General features: G+C 39.3%; 1 protein-coding gene and 1 long non-coding RNA gene across 2 annotated transcripts in view; one reads left to right on the forward strand and one right to left on the reverse strand.

Annotated features, from left to right (window-relative positions):
• The window catches only part of LOC144699875 (uncharacterized), a 425,222-nt gene that overhangs the window by 347,225 nt on the left and 60,317 nt on the right, over positions 1-17,680 (reverse strand). The window lies entirely within an intron of this gene.
• pcyt2 (phosphate cytidylyltransferase 2, ethanolamine) overlaps positions 52-17,680 on the forward strand; it is a 39,361-nt gene continuing 21,732 nt past the window's right edge. Inside the window, exons 1-5 of the mRNA XM_078571204.1 lie at positions 52-245; positions 13,601-13,689; positions 15,790-15,951; positions 16,164-16,230; positions 17,100-17,184. Coding sequence (XP_078427330.1) covers positions 163-245; positions 13,601-13,689; positions 15,790-15,951; positions 16,164-16,230; positions 17,100-17,184 — 486 coding nt within the window. The 5' untranslated portion in view covers positions 52-162. The remainder of the gene's footprint in view (positions 246-13,600; positions 13,690-15,789; positions 15,952-16,163; positions 16,231-17,099; positions 17,185-17,680) is intronic.

Consider the following 17,680-nt stretch of genomic DNA (forward strand, 5'->3'; position numbering starts at 1 on the left):
CGATGGGGCGGCCGCTGATTGGCTGAGGACGGGTCGCGCGAGCCATCTCCCTCCTCCCCCTTCCTCTTTCGGTCAGGGAGCGCGAGCCGCGGCTTCCAGTAAATTCCAGCGCTCGGGCAGGCAGAGGAAGGTGCACAGGCCTGTAGATCCGACAGAGCGGCGATGATTAAAAACGGAGTGACTTCGCAGGACAACTGTTCCCCCGAGAAGAGGAAGCGGATGGTGCGAGTCTGGTGCGATGGCTGGTGAGTGATTTTCCCCCCACGCCACCACATTTGTTTAAATGAGCACTGGAAACGCCATAAGCTTAGCAGGGGCTACGGGCCAAGTGCTGGAAAATGGAGATTAGAGAAGCGAGGGGCTGGATGGCCGGCACGGACACGATGGGCCGAAGGGCATGTTTCCTGTGCTGTATAACTCTGTATGATTGAGGAGTTGCCTTTAATCCGAGCTGCCAGAGACCGGCGGAGGAAGGGTCAATGAACATGTTTTTTTTAAGGCAGAGGTACGTAGGTTCTTGACTAACAAGGGAGTCAAATGTCATTGGGGGGTCGCAGGTTCTTGACTAACAAGGGAGTCCAGATGTCATTGGGGGTCGCAGGTTCTTGACTAACAAGGGAGTCAGATGTCATTGGGGGTCGCAGGTGCTTGACTAACAAGGGAGTCAAATGTCATTGGGGGTCGCAGGTTCTTGACTAACAAGGGAGTCAGATGTCATTGGGGGTCGCAGGTTCTTGACTAACAAGGGAGTCAAATGTCATTGGGGGTCGCAGGTTCTTGACTAACAAGGGAGTCAGATGTCATTGGGGGTCGCAGGTGTTTGACTAACAAGGGAGTCAAATGTCATTGGGGGTCGCAGGTTCTTGACTAACAAGGGAGTCAGATGTCATTGGGGGTAGGCGGAATGTGGAGTTGAGGCCACAATCGGATCAGCCAAGATCTCATTGAATGGTGGAGTCGGCTCGAGAGGCTGAATGGCCCACTTCTCCTAATCCATATGCTCCCATCCGCTTGTTAAGTCACTGTATGGGAAGGATTGCAGCTCTAGCGCTAACTAATGCCATACCATCTCCTACCAAAAGGAGCCAGGTAAATATTCTTCGCAGATGCTGTCAGACCTGCCGAGTTTTTCCAGCTATTTTTGTTTTTGTTTCAGGTAAATATTCAGTTGGGATCAGAATTTGAGAGTACACGAGTAGGGAGGAGCCACCTTTAAATCTGAGCTGTGACCCGGCAATGAGGAGGTTTCCCTGGAGTGCGAAGCCTCTGTAAACCTAACCCTTATGTTTAAGTGAGAAATTAACAACTGCGGGAGAAAAAGTGGAAAAAAAGGTGGGATAAACAAAGCTTCACTAATTTTTAAAAATTGAGATGTTGGCCAACGGATTTATAGGCATGATCCAGTACATGGGTCCTCCAAAGCCACCTGTGATTCAGAGACATTTAATTCCACAACACTATGCATGTAATGGTTTTATGTAAAGTATATGAAGGATTATCACCTGAAGAATCATATTGGATTTGAAATGTTAATTCTGTTTTTCTCTCCTCAGGTGCTGCCAGACCTGAGTTTTTCCAGCGCTTTTTTCTCCAGCATCTGCAATATTTTGCTTTTATTTAAGGGTAAACTCCCCCTTTTTAGAGGCTAGTTTGTCCCAATTGCCTTTAAATGCTTGCCTCTCCCCCACCTTTCACAGGGTGTCTTTCTGTCACTGTGGGAGGGAGAAAGGCATAACTTTTCTCCTGTCATTCTTCAGATCGGTTTTAAAATTAAACCTTGTGTTGCTAATATAACACAAGGTTTGACAGAGATGTGATTGATTGTGGTGTATCTGTGGTAATTCAGTCCTTGTTTCAATTATATTTTGATGAATTAATCCTTATTTGTTTTTAAGCATAAGGTGAATAATTTGGATGCATTTAAAGGGAAACTAGATAAACACATGAGGGTGAATGGAACGGAGAGATATGCTGCTGGAGTTAGACCTGGTAAATAGAGGGAGGAGGATTATGTGGACCATAAACACCATCATGGACCAGTTGGGTTGAATGGCCTATTGTCCTGTAAATACTATGTAACGTAACTGTGAGATGACTGGTGTTGCAGAGTGAATGAACACCCCCTTGCCCTTGAATCATCCCTGTGATTGTACTGCAGAATAATCTGCCCCTGGGTCAGGGTGACATTTCAGGGAATTGACTTTCTTTTGCTGAAGGTGAAGGGTTTCTTTTGAAGTGTAACATATTTGTAGAGGGTTGGACTGTTTCTGTGTGGTGGGGTTGGGGGGTGAGTGGAGTGGAGAGGATGACTGTATGGGATGTGTTCTCCAGGTGAGATCAGAGGGCCTACTTATCTGTAATTCTGTTGATTTTTCTCCCATTCCATCCCTATTTCCTCTAGCCTCTTTTAACTTTAGCTTCTAACTAATTAAAATTATGTAAACCATTCCATCTGTAGTGTTGTGGAATTAAATGCCTCTGAATCATAGGTGGTTTTGGGGGACCCATTTACTGGATCATGCCTATAAACCCAGTGGCCAACATCTCAATTTATTTTTAACTGGCAAAGCTTTTTTGTTTGTTTATCCCACCTTTTTTTCACTTTTTCTCCTGCAGTTGCTAATTCTTTTTTAAGTGTCGTTCTCCTTGGAGTGCACCTTCTTTACATGGGGTGACAGTAAGTGTCACAGGATACTCAGCCGCAAGTATTTTTAGTATAGTTCACTGCATGCAAACAGAAGTGGGAACTCTGGCATATTTTTCCACAAACAAGCCAGGACATTCAGATCAATGGTAATGGGCTTATTGCTACCTCTGCTGAGATCAGCCTGGCACAGACCAAGGATTGAAAATTTCTCTTCACATATTCACTGGTTTAACCAGTTGGAGGAACCTGGCATTCTAGCTTTAAACAATGTTCACTCAAAATGTTCTTTCTCCTTGCTATTAAGCTAAAAAGTAATGGTTGAAAGTGTGTGGATATAATGGAAAAGTATGACTTCAATTTTAACTTCAAACAAACTCTGGTAAACCAAAGCCAATTATCCTACACCACAGTTTGTGTTTGAAATAAGCTTCAATATGTACTGTCTATATTTGGTGCAGATGGTGCTGTAGGTTTCCAACCTGACATCTTCACGTGCACCATTGGTTTGCAGTAAACTAGAGGAACTTGGTCCAACCGGGAGTAACTTCAGGTTTTTTCTTAACTCAGTTACAGCATCTATCTTACAATGCTTTTGACTAAAATGAGTTCTTTGAATCAGTCAGACTAAAGCCATGGTAATGCATCTCATGAAACATACAAGTAAAAAAAATTCAGGTAGTGATGAAACTAAATCTATCTACAAGACAAATAAACAGTATAAGTTAGTCATCCACAACTTTTGAAACATGTTAGGAGTTTTAGCAGATGAAGAAAAGCCTTGGTTGTCATTCAAGGATTAACTTATTATTTTTTGATATCTTTGTGGTTATGTAAAAAGTGAAACCATAGTTGTAACTATTTTTTGAGACAACTTTTCAAAGAAAATCCTGAAGTTTAGAACACAAATTGGAAAAAAATCAAGATAAAAGGCAAGTCTGAAGCAAGCTATTTTTATGACTGAGACAACACGTACTTTGACTGAAACAGGGGAACATAAGTCCAATTAATGATATCATAAGGTTTTTTTTAACCACATGGACTGCAGCGACTCATGAAGGGCACTCACCACCAAGGGCAATTAGCGATGGGCAAATTATGTTGGCCTAGCCAGCATCACCCACATCCCATGAATGAATAAATAATCTTAAAAAGCACAAGTGCCAAAATTATGTCAGGACAATACTGAAAATATTTTATCCCTTATACAAATTGTAATTCACTAAGCTAATTTAGAGAGACTGAGTTCATCTGTGAGTAAGGAAATTCTGTAAATGTTCTAAAACGAATCTACATCATAGAGAGTGAACATCTTCATTCATGCTGTTTGCTGTTTCCACCTCCACAACACAGATGAATGCATTTAGCTCCAAAATTGAACATGACAGACTTGAACAAGTTGTGTATAATTTCTTTCTGAGCTTTTCCATGATAATTGCTGTTTTGTATATTAACCCTCAGGTTGCAAAATGTCTACAGTCACAGTGGAATCTACAAGTAAACTGTAAAGCATATCTGGCATGATCTGAACAATGGTGACATTATATGAATATGTTCATAAATTGCATTGTATCAATGTTTCTTTAGCATGGTAAACATGTTCCTCCAGAATGAGACAACAATTAGAATTTATAAATAATTTATAATCATAATTAAAGTATGTACCTATGAGCAGTAAATCATTTCACATTAACTTCCTCATGGGTTTCAAATGCCTCTAAGTTTAAAAAAAAACAAGCAATCCCTCCACTTTGGTTAACCTATATTCTACATGTCAATTGCTGATGCAGGGATGGCAAAAAAAGTGATCACCTGTTTAGTTTATTAATAACTTTAATGCATCAGCCTTTTGCTGCCACAGTCTGTAAAGTAGCTTTGAAGAGGAGCGTGTAAAAATGAGCTACAGGCTGTTGACTAACCAAACATTCAGTAAACACAGGATTACCAAAAGTAGATCCACAGGGAAAACTTAACGTGTATGGAAGACATTTATTTTACTTTGTGAGCCTAAGGAGAAATGACTGAAGTCAAAATTAATTTGTCATATTAATATTTACCCTTCATATTAACGTCGTCTCTAGTGAGTAGAAAGGATTTTTAAAATTCAAACCAACTATTGGACTTTAGTTGTTAAACTAGAGCTATGAATTTGTGAAATGTTTGTCTGATTTAAAGTGGATTAGCATCCAATGTATCAGAATTGCAACTGAATTTTAACATTTACATTTAATTTAGGTTCAGCTGCGGGTGTGAATGCAGGATGATAAGTTGCCTCCCTGGTGCCATGGTCAACAATGTCACTGGCTGCAGAGCACCCTGAGGCGGGAGCTTGAACAGCCAACAGTCGTAGTCGACACCGGTACCAATGAGGTTGGTAGAAAGGGGGATGTGCTCCTGCAGCTGAAATTTGGGGAACTGTAGGAAATTAACAAGCAGGATCTCAAAAATAGTAATCTCCAGATTATTGCTGGTACTCTCACGTGCAGGTGAGCATAGAAATAGGAGGATAAAGCAGATGAATGCATGGCTGGAGAGGTGTTGCAGGAGGGAGGGTTTTAGATTCTTTGGACAGTGTGATCAGTTCTGGGGGAGATGGGCCCTGTACAGGCTGGACAGCTTACACTTAAAAAGAGGCTTAACCAATTTTCTTGTGAGTGATTTGCTAACGCTATTGGGAAGGATTTAAATTAACTTGGCAGGGATGTGGGAACCAGGAGGCAACATTAGAGAGGAACACCAAGGTGCACAAGAATACTGGGAGAGACAAATAGGACTAGGGTAGGAAATAGTTAAGTTATTTATGTGGGTTCAGAGCAAGGGGGTAAGTAATAAAGTCTAAATTAGGCATAGAGCGTCCTGGGCTTTATCAATAGAGTCATAGAGTACAAAAACAAAGAAGTTATGTTAAAACTGTATAAAACGCTCATTTAGCTTTAACTGGAGTATTGCATCCAGGAAGGATGTGAAGGCATTGGAATGCAGAAAAGATTTGTGACAATGGTTCCAGGGATGAGGAACTTCAGTTACATAGAAGGGTTGGAGAAGTTGGGACTCTTCTCAATCTTCTTTTTTTGAGGAAAAGAGATTTGATGAGGTTCAAAATCATAAGGGGTCTGGCGAGAGTCGAAAACTTTTCCTATTGGTGGAAGGATCGATAACCAGAGGATACAGATTTAAGGAAATTAGCAAAAGAAGCAATGACAACATGAGGAAAATCTTTTCCATACAGCAAGTGGTTAGGATCTGGAATATGCAACCTGTGAGTGTGGTGGAAGCAGGGTCAATTGAGGTTTTGAAAAGAAAATTATCTGAAAAGAAAAAATTTGCAGGGCTATGGGAAAAAAGCAGCAGAGTGGCCCTAGGTGAATTGCTCCTTCAGGGGGCCAGAATAGAGACAACAGACCGAATAGCCTCTTTCTATACTGTTACCAATCTATGATCATGTTGCTTTAGTCTGTTGTAAGATGTATAGATATGTACAAGAATCTAAAATGTAATTCAGAAATACCTTTTGATCAAGCAATAGTGTTTGGTAAATTTGGTACTCTAATCAAGTAGACATCTTTTTCACATTTATAGAACTGCTTTTGAAGAGACTAGCTGTTTTCTTAATACACAATTCAACCTGGAAGGATAGATACTCGTGTGTGATTTCAATGCTGTAAACTAATCACAAAGTTCGTATGTTGTCAGACCAAAAGAACAAGGTTTGAGGAGTTTACAACTATATTGTGTAGCTTGAGGAACTACAGAGCCATGATAAATAACAAAAACAAAAATTGCTGGAAAAACTCAGCAGGCCTGACAGCATCTTTGGAGAGAAAGACAGAGTTAACATTTCAAGTCCGTATGACTCTTCTTCAGAACTAAAGAGAAGTAAAAATGTGGTGAAATATATACTGTTTAAGGGGGTTGAGACAGGTGAAGCTGGATAGAAGGCCAGCGATAGCTGGAGGCAAAGGAGAGATTGCAAAAGATGTCATAAACAAGCAATATGCCTGCGGTAAATTCATTTCAATATAAATGGTTGATTGAGGGCAGGGCGGGGGAGTGGAATAGTAAGGGAAAAAATGGTCAAATTGGAAATGGCTAGACTTGGATTAATTTGACCATGCATTTTGATGTCCATCATTTTATTATTTACTGAATTTGACATTTACTGATGTAGTATCAGGACAAACCAATCTATCAATTCAAAAAAACTTCAAGCTAGCATTCAGTATTGCGCTTATAATATAAGCCTGACACTAGGTAATCAAAAGTTTATTGTAAAATATCAATCTTTATGATGAAATCCCATCAATAATACAAAGTGCGGTGATAACAAATATCCACCCTGTCAGTACAAGAACTAATTATGGAACAATAAAACTCTCAAACTACTTATCATAGCTAAAAGCAAAATACTGTGGATGCTGGAAATCTGAAACAAAAACACAAATTACTTGAAAAACTCAGCAGGTTTGACAGCATCTGTGGAGAGAAAGACAGAGTTAACGTTTTGAGTCCATATGACTTCTTCAGAGCTAAAGAGAAGTAATAATGTGGTGAAATATATACTGATTAAGTGGAGTGGGACATGTGAAACTGGATAGAAGGCCAGTGATAGGTGGAGGCAAAGGACAGATTGCAATGCAGGAAGTGAGTTACTCTCTGCAGAATTTCCAGCTTCTGACTTGCTGTTGTAGCCACAGTATTTATATGGCTGGTCCAATTCAGTTTCTAGTCAATGGTAACCCTCCAGGATGTTGATAGTGGGGGAACGAGGGTAATGCCATTGAATGTCATAGGGAGATGGTTGGATTCTTTCTTGTTGGAGATGGTCTTGCCTGGCACTTGTGTTACTTGCCACTTATCAGCCAAAGCCTGAATGTTGCCCAAGATTTGCTCCCAATGGACACTGATGGCTTCCGTATCTGAAGAGTCACAAATGGTGCTGAACATTGTGCAATCATCAGTGAACATCCTCACTTCCAACTTTATGATGGAAGGAAGGTCATTGATGAAGCAGCTGAAGCTGGTTGGGCCTAGGACACTACCCTGAGGAACTCCTGCAGTGTTGTCCTGAGACCATGATGATTGACCTCCAAAAACCACAATCACCTCCCTTTGTGCTACCAGTGGAGTGTTTTTTCCCCCCTTATTCCTATTGACTCCAGTTTTACTAAGGCTCCTTGATGCCGCACACTTTCAGATGCTGCCATGATGTCAAGGGCATTTACTCTCACCTCACATCTTGAGTTCAGCCCTTTTTGTCCATGTTTGCTGTATTGAGGTCAGGTGCTAAGTGGCCCTGGTGGAACCCAAACTGAGTGTCAGTGAGCAGGTTATTGCTGAGTAAGTGCCACTTGAGGGCTTTGCAGGGTCGACAGGGCTGGGTTTGCCGTTGTCATTTCCGGTGCCTAAGTCAATGCCAGGTGATCCATCCAGTTTTGTTCCTTTTTGAAGACTTTGTAGCAGTTTGATGCAACTGATTTTATTTCAGCATTATACAACATTTCAGCGAGCATTTTAAGAGTCAACCACATTTCTATGGGCCTGAGTCATGTGTAGGCCAGGCTAGGTAAGGATGGCAGATTTCCTACCACTAAAGGATATTAGTGAACCAGATGGGTTTTGCCACAATCAACAACAGTGTCATGGTCACTGTTACCAAGACGAGCTTTTAATATCAGATTTATTAATTGAATTTAAATTCCACCAGCTACCATGGTGGGATTCAAATTTGTGTCCCCAGAGCATTAACCTTTGGATTACTAATCCGGTGACGACATCACTACACCGCCGCCTCCCCCAGAATATCTCAAATACCTCATTTTAGGACTTAAAAACAAGTTCTCCAACTTACTGAGCTCTCTGACGTTGGAGATCACCTTGTTGCTCTTACCTGAACTACTTTAAGGGGTGAATATCTCCCTTGTGTCTTGATAACCAGTGCTGGGCACAGTACTGCTCAGTGTACTCTCAGAAAAGTATGAGACGCTATGACTTCATTTGACTTGTACTATTATGGCTACATTGTTTAGCATTTTATTAATGTTATATATGTAGGTCATTGATATGCTCTAAAATAGCTGGATCTGTTGAGCATTGTGTCCACTAAAACTCCTAAAATATTTGAATTTCATCTCCAGCTGTAACAAGAAGTTACAAACCTTGAAACAAACTTGTTTATTATGAATAGATGCTTCAGTTATACATCACAAGGTGGATACAGATGAGATGCTGTTTACCCTGTTATAACACATTCAGTCAGGATGGTTGTGTTTCTTCACCCCTTCCCAATCTCAATTATGTAATGTAACTGAATCTAGTAGTTTGTGCCCATTTTCTTCAGGTGACTGTTGCTCTGTGCATGGAGAAGCATTCCTTGACATTAGTTCCATATGTCCATTTTACTCATTTTCATCTATCCACCCTGATTCTTGTATACTGGCATAACCTGATGTTCAATTCTGGAATAATTTCATCTGTGATATTTCAATAGAAAAAATTCTAATTTGCAGTCACTAAAACATTGTCAAGCTATGGGATAAATAAGTGTAACAGCACCCAGTGGGGCAGATTAAATAATGGGGCCATTCCTGAACTCGGAAGTGGAACTGAACTTCCCATAAGTAATTTTTTTTGTTGTTGCCATAATGTAATTTGAAGGGCAGTATGCTGAAAATGTTGCTCTGCTTTACTGATGAAACAAACCCTTAACTTTTTATTTAACTTTTGGAAACTTGGTTTTCAAAGGGGAAATCGATATTTCCTGTAATCTAGGAAGATGTATAGATACTTGTAAAGTTGAATGATGAATCACAATCAGCAGCTTACAGTAAAGTTGTGAATAGTTTCTTAAGAGAAGAGACAGAAAAAAGAAGCACCTTAAACAAGAGAGTCCTCATTATTGCAATGTAGTCTTGGTGCCAAAGATTCCATAAATATGTGTGAGCACGTGATCATTCACATGCCCTTTGCATAATTAAATAGATTTTAAAAACACATTTGTTTGAAATATAATGGCAGAGGATAAACTGCTGAAAACCTATTACAACACTTCTCAATGTTTTCTTAGTTTTCTACACTCTTGGTCCAAACTAACAAGAATAAAGGGTGATTTGATTTTTAAAACATGGTATATGCTTATGGACACTTTGTACAAGCTGCCGTTGTGTGAACTTGTGTTGTAAGTTTTTTGAAGATTTGACATTGAAGAGATTTTGGGAATTTGCAGATATCTGTCCATCAAATTTCCCCACCAACAGCAAATCTTAGAGTCTTTGAGAAATGAATGGCCTCAATGTCTCTATCTACAGCAATTGTATTCTAACCTTTAAAGGGACAGTCCAACTTAAACAGCCGCACTTTTAACAGAAAAATACATTCTGCATTACATAGAATAATGCTCCTATTGTTATAAAACAGTACCCCATCTGTCTTGCCATGAGAAAGAACCTGCAACTATATTTTTATCTAATTAAACTTCTTGAAGGTGCCACTGCTTAGAAACCTGTATGCTTCATTATATGGTGTGAACTAACCCGACTGATTTGATCTTTGGCTGTGAAGAGCTTTGAGACATCCTGAGGTTTTGTATGATGCTACAAAATGCAATTTCTTTCTATACTCACTTACCCCCCTCCACCCCCATCCCCTTTTAGGTTTTCCAGGGCTTGGTACCCAGAATTGGACACAGTATTCAAAATATAACTTTGCTAATAACCTGTTTCAGCCTGTTTTGAATTATAATCAAATGTCTTACTGATGTATTCCAGTATTTGACAATTTTGAAGATTTCTGCTTTGCAGTGACTGGAAATGTTTTGAATTGTCTACTATCTCTAGAAGGATGCTTTGTTCTTAGAAAATCCTTTTGCACTTTTGTTTGCCCTTATACATTTATTTTTAGTATACACCAACTTATGTTCTATTCCTTAACCCACTGGTTTTTGGTCCACATCTCTTTGAATTCCCTCAGTGACTTGTATTTGTCATACAATCACATAACTTGAAGTTTAATGTCATCAGCAGCTGTATATCCATGTAAGTAATGAATAAGGTGAACAGAGAATACAACAGATTTCTGCAAAACTTTGCTGATCCTTTTTGTTTTATTTATTCCGTTTAGCATTTCAGAGATTTTGTTTTATAAGAGTTTGCTGTCCCCCACATATAATTTCTTCTGGATTTGGCCCCAATTGTTGTTCCACCTCTTTTTGGTGTCAGTAGAAGGTTTATATAAAAGACAACATGTTTTGTGTGTTTATCTGTTTTCCAGTGTTTTCTCCAGCTCCACGGTCTCAACTATTTGATGTCCAACTTGAATTAACAGCATTGTATGAAAAAAGGCCATTGTATTCAGGCAGGTTCACTTAAAGAACAATTGTTTGACCTGCAAAATTCAATAGTTCAAAATTCAAAGTTCAAGCTCGATAAATAAGAACTGTGATTAGTCCATTGCTCTTGTAAGTCACTTTGGCAGAATACTAAAGGAAAGCTTTTGTGGCTTTTATGCTGCTTTTATGGCCTGCAGGACTATTGCAAGAACTGCCAGTTCCCGCACAGTGAGTGGCAGTCTGAGGCTTGGCACAGCCACCAACGTTGGCTTCCAAGTAGGTCCACTTCAAAAATGGTAGTCCCCCCAGCTGCCAGGGTTAGCAGCTCCTAGCACGTTTTCTCTCAGGGAGATGGTGCTGCTAGCACTGGTGTTACATAGGTAAAGTGCAGCTTCTGATTTATTATAGACTTGCCTGGGTTGTATTAAGTAAGCTACAAGGTTAGAAAATGCATTGCTATCTGCATCTTGTGGTGTTGTCCCTTCTAACTGGTAGTATTACAAGCCTATGAACCAAAAGGTTTCTTACAGCCATACTCACTTCCAGGCATTTTTATATGCATAGTTAAGTTAAATTACACCTTTTATAGAGCTTTCCTATTGCAGATTCATCCTTGAAATTTCTGTCTTCAGTAAAACACTTCCCACCACATTATGTCATTTTCAAGCAACAAAAATCATTTAGGCAGTGGCTGTTTTTTCCCCAAAATATCTGAGTAAGATGACAAGGGTGAAATATTAAGTCAGTTCCCTGGAGCCAGAGAAACAGGGAAGAGAGACAACATAGCGGAGCATAGTAAATCCCAATGTTCACATCAAGTAGAAAGTAACTTCAGCTGCTGTCCAGTCAGAGTAAGTTTCAGAAAAGTAGTTGCAAACTTGCATTTTCTGTTGACATTGCCTGCCGTCTGCTTAGAATGAAGTGGCTGATGAATGCAGCATGTGTGGAATGGCCAGAAATTAGAGAGGGTGCAGAAACGACTCCCGAGAATGGTTCCAGGGAAGAGGAACTTTAGCTATGTAGAAAGATGGGAGAATTTGGGATAGTTCTGTTTGGAGAAGAGAACGTTGAGAGGAGACTTGATAGAAGTCTTTATCCTCTCACCATCTGTCTGTAAGCAGAGATGTTTATTGATTTAAAACTACGCTGTGGCTGGCTTCCCCAAACCCTCAGTTAATGTGGTCCAATTTTATAAGTAACACAGTTTATGACTAACTCCAGGTTAGTTTCTTTCACATTCAAACCCCGGGTGGTGGAGAAAGGGAGAGAAATGTTCGCAACCGTGCACGCATACGCATACACACACGCATGCACGCACACACCACACCCCACACGTGCGCCACACACACACGCGCACACAGTAGGGGGGATAGAAAAGTGAGAGTTTTGTTTTTACAACTATGGATAACAACAGTAAAAGAACCACCAAAATGAATATTAGTTCACATGATTTCCAGAGTCCAGAAAGTCAAAGTTCAGAGGGGGTTTCCTTCAAGTCCTTGGTTGGAGACAGCATCACAGAAGTCCTTTAAAAAGAATGAGATTGCAGCACAATGAGGTTCCTGTATCCAGACTGCTTGGAGGCAATGGTCAGTTGCTTTAAATATAAAGCAGGCTTGAAGGATTTTCCAGAGATGATGGCTGGCTGCTTGGTTAGCTGGGAGCCCTGCTGTTGTTCTTTTCAGGTTGGAGCTAATCAGATTGATCTGCGAGGCTATAAATGTAATATTAAAACAGTCGAAGAGGCTAGAAGCATTGTGGGGTTGGGCGGGGGAGGGTGGGGGTTGTATATGATGTGGGCCATTAATGAGTTAATCACAGCTTCGCAAACAGTTTCTGTGCTTCTGGCCAAAATTTATTAAAACTTAGTGTGAAATGGTGGCTGTTAACACCGCAACGGGAATAATGAGTTCCGATGTCTCTGCCTTTGTTATGACCCTGGCTGGGGAGGAACTTGTCTAGTTTCATGATTATAATGCGGCCTTACAAAAAGGTGTGAGATTCCACAAGGATGAAAATGGAACTCTTTTGTTCTTGTAATCTCTGTTGGAAGCCTCCAGGACAGATGGCTAATACTGAGTCATGTAACCCCTAGCAGCCACCTTTTGGTTCAGCAAAAGTCCGTTTTAAAATAGCAGAAAAAGAATAGCTTGAACGCATTTTTTTATTTCTTTCCTGTCTTACTGACATGTCAGTGGGAAGAAACTGTTCCCATTGGTGGAAGGATCGGAACCAGAGGGCACAGATTAAATGATAAAAGAAGCAATGGTGACATGAGATACTTTTTCACACAGCGAGTGGTTAGGATGTGGGATGCACCGCCTTGAGAGTGTGGTGAAGCAGGTTCAGTTGAGACTTTCAAAATGGAATTGGATCATTACCTGAGAAAAAATTTTCAGAGCTACAGGAAAAAAGCAGGATCTTTAGAACTAAAGTAACATCAATGAGAACTTTATAAATGAGTGAGGAATACAAAAATGATTTTTTAAAATTAACTTGAATTTCCCTACAACCCGTTTTAACCAGAAGAAGGAAAGAACAGATGGAGAACTGCTGTGCAGCATGTGCTTTGTGTAGGTTTATTAAAAATGTGGGGAATTATATAATAATGTGTTTGTGTATCTAACTTTCAGCTATGATATGGTGCATTATGGCCACTCCAACCAGCTGAGGCAGGCACGTGCTATGGGTGATTACCTCATTGTGGGAGTACATACAGATGGTGAGTTGCAAAGCAAACACCTCACTGTGCACTAGGTGTTATAAAACAGTGAGTACCATGACTGTATTTTTGAAATTCACTGAATAATTTGAGTGCACAACAAACCAGTATGTGTACGCTAATACAGTTTTCCCCAGCATTGTAAAAGAAGCGGAAACTTATTTGTAAAATCACAAAGTTATGATTAATGTGCCTATTTAATGCTTTACTTTGTATGTAAAGCTGCCTACAATAATGCAACTCTCAAATGCAGTCAATTTGTAATCATGTCAACTGCACATTTTCTACTTTCAGTCTTAAAACTAAATGTGTAATACAGTATAGGTCTTGGTTAGAGAAAGCTGCCAGAGGAAAATTAACTTCCTTAATGAAATAGTAGCAGTATTTCTCCTTTTTGTTTCGCTTTTCCAACCTTTCCTCCTCCCTGAATTCTGGTACTCCTACCTCAGTGTCATTCCTCGGGTGGGAATGAGGCTGGATGATATCAACAACATCTACAAAGAATTGGATATCACATGCACTCTCCCACAGGGAGCAGTCAAGCGTGGGAACCCAAACTGATCCCCCCCCCACTGCCAAATCTCTCATATGAAAAAGAGAACTTGCAGTTATATAAGCACTTTTCACAACTTCTTCATTCTAAGACCAATGAAGTATTTTTAAAGCATAATCATCTGTAATGTAGGAAAAGTGGCAGCCGGTTGGCACATAGCAAGGTCACTCAAACAGCAGAGATAATGACCAAAGTATATTTTTTAGTGTTGGTAGTTGAGGAATAAATATTGATCTCCCTTGTTCTTCTTTGAATAGTACCATGGGATGTTTTAGATACAACCAAGCGATCAGATGGTACCTTTGCTTACATCCCATCTGAATGGCTGTAACCTCATACAATACAGCACTCCAAAAATACTACACTGTAGTGGGACTTGAACCTACAATCTTCTGATTCCTGGTCCACAGTGTACCACTCTCAAAGAATAAGACATTCAGAATGCTGTGCTGGCATGATAGTAAAAGCAAAAACTTTGAGGTTGTTCAAGATACAATTCAATGCAGTGATGAGTTATTCCACTTGGTGTGAAGCACATGTTCATATTTCCATGAGGCCTGTGCTGGTGAATCATGTGATAGGGTTAGAACACCAGAATCTGCACTTAATTTTAAATTTAACTTGAGTAATGCTAGCCCATGCCCTCCAGCTCATTGCCCACTGTCCTGTCCTCCCCAAGTGTGTAGAGACAAGGAAGAGACTGAACATGGAGGTGCAATCAACACTTTAGAACAGATTTTTTTTAGCAATTTAAAAATGCTTTAACGTAAAAGTATCGCATTGATAGTTTATTATAGTAAAAGGTTCTATACGTGACTTGTGATTTTTATGTTCTGCATGGATATAAACATAATTTCAAAGCCTTTGATGTATGGCATGGAAACAGTACTTAGTTTAAAATTAATCCCTGAACCTTTCTTGATTCTGTAGCTCCTGTGTACATTAAGGAAACATGTTTTCTAGAGATTTTTGTTTGTTTTTTTTCCTCCTCCCTTTTATTTTCTTCTTGCCACCATGTATAATCTGATTAAGTGGAATATTCAGTGAAATTCAAGTATAATCTTTCAGCTGTGTATTGCTTTGATTAGTTTCTAATCAATCAGCATTTTGTATGTTGTACCAAATGTAAGAAGCACTAAATGCAACTTAGAAATGACAGAGTTATGGTTTAATAAATAAAAACAGAAAATGCTGGAAAAACTTCTTCGGAGTTATACGGACTCGAAACGTTAACTCTGTTTCTGTCTCCACAACTGCTGTCAGACCTGTTGAATTTTTCCAGTATTTTCTGTTTTTATTTCAGATTTCCAGCATCCACAGTATTTTGCTTTTATTGTTTAATAAAGTTCAATTTAGGAGCAGGATGTCAGTACTGTAGTACATATTGGTTTAAATGTGACCTTATATTATATTAGATATGTATTTGATCTAACTGGTAATAGAATACACCTGGTAATCATTCTATTAATTTCTTTTTCCCCTATTTTTAATCATCAAAAGGAAGGTTAAGAAAACTAATAATGGAAGCCTCCTTGATTTGTTTTCAGAGGAAGTCGCCAAGCACAAAGGTCCACCTGTATTTACACAGGAGGAGCGTTACAAGATGGTCCGTGCGATTAAGTGGGTTGATGAGGTCATTGAGGGAGCACCATATGTAACAACACTTGAAACACTGGATAAATATAATTCTGATTTTTGTGTCCATGGAGGTATGTTATGTCCAATAATCCAGTCGATTTCTCTGGTCATTCAGGGCTGTATAATATTGAAACATTTTTTAATGTCTATGCTTGAAACCGGTTACATATTTTTACAGACTTCAAATGAAATATATAGTTCAGACAGTTCTTTAGATGTTTGGTTCTGTTGTCTTGTAGCCTAGTGCTGATTTTTAATTTCTTTGCTAATTTTTATCTTGTAGATGATATTACTTTGACTGCAGATGGTAAAGATACTTATGAAGAAGTAAAGAAAATGGGCAGATACAGGTAACCATACTACTTAAAAATCAAGTTCCAAGATACTTTGTTAGAAGAAGTGTGTGCCTACCTTGTGATGAGTTGTGAATGTCGTAACCAATTCCATGGACAAACACGGACACAAATCAGAATGGAAAGTATTTATTCTATGTCCTCAGTTAGTGAAGAAGTTAATGCTATCTATAATGTAAACTGCTCACAGTTCTTGCACTTGCACTTTACAACAATGCCTGCTTGAAATTATATGGTGCCTTTAATGCTAAAGGAGTGTTATCAAACTAAATTGGAGACCGAGCTACATAAGGTGACATTAGAATAGATACCCAAAAGCTTGACCCAAGGGATAGGTTTTAATAAACATATTTAGAGGAGAGAGGGCCAGAAGGTTTAGGGAGGCAATTCCAGAGAATCAGGCCATGCCAAAGGAAGGCACGGCCGCCAGTGATGGAGCAGTTAAAATTGGTGATGCGCATGAAGCAAGAATTGGAGAAGCATAGAGATCCCAGAAGCCTGGAGGAGGTTGCAGAAATGGAGTGGGTAGAGGTCATGGAGAGATTTGGAAATATGGATGAGAATTTCAAAATTGAAGGGTTAAAATTGTCAGTCAGCAATCACAAGAGTCAGAGGTGAATGGGATTTCGTTGAGTTAGGATATGGACAGCAGTTATTTTTTTGAGTTCTACTTTCAGAGGGTGGAAGATGAAGACCAGCTAGCAGAGCATTGAATAATCAAGTTGAGAAGTAACAAAGGAATTGATGAGGGTTTCTCATAGCAGCAGATGAGCTGATAGAGGGGTAAAGTCTTTATGGATTAATTGAATGTGAAATGTGAGTAACAATATTCATATTGGTCTCTTCTGATTTAAAAAAAAATTCAGAGAATGTAAACGTACACAAGGCGTTTCCACTACAGACCTGGTTGGCCGAATGCTTCTCATGACTAAAGCTCATCACAGCAATATTGTGAGTAAAATGTATAATTTAATATTTTAGTCTAAAAAAAGGGATATTGAGCCCATCAATGGCAAATGTTAATTTTGGGGTTGTGTATTAAATTGTGAAAGCCAATGAAATTTTTGTTGAGTGATTTAAATCATATTTTGCAGAAACTAACTAAGCAGAATGAAGAAGAGTATCAATTGGATTGTTTTGGATGAAATATATCTCTAAGAATTTGTCAGCAGATATTATGGAGGAACATATAAGAGTTTTTTTTGCTTTGAAAATTGATTTTGTTGTGCATTAACATGCCAAGTGGAATTATGAAGTGTGATGCAAACAGCCGGATGATGCTGTCAGACAATAAACTGAATACAATTAGTGCAAGCATGGAGAGGAAAGCTAGGACCAACACATCACTGAATTACAGTAAAATCTTTCTCTGGCACGCGCAGGAAATGAGTGGTGCCATTAATCAAAAATGTCAATTAACGGAGAGTTCCATTTACCGATGGAATAC

Source organism: Cetorhinus maximus, chromosome 24, assembly GCF_964194155.1.
Source record: "Cetorhinus maximus chromosome 24, sCetMax3.hap1.1, whole genome shotgun sequence".
In the NCBI taxonomy this organism is placed as follows: Eukaryota; Metazoa; Chordata; class Chondrichthyes; order Lamniformes; family Cetorhinidae; genus Cetorhinus; species Cetorhinus maximus.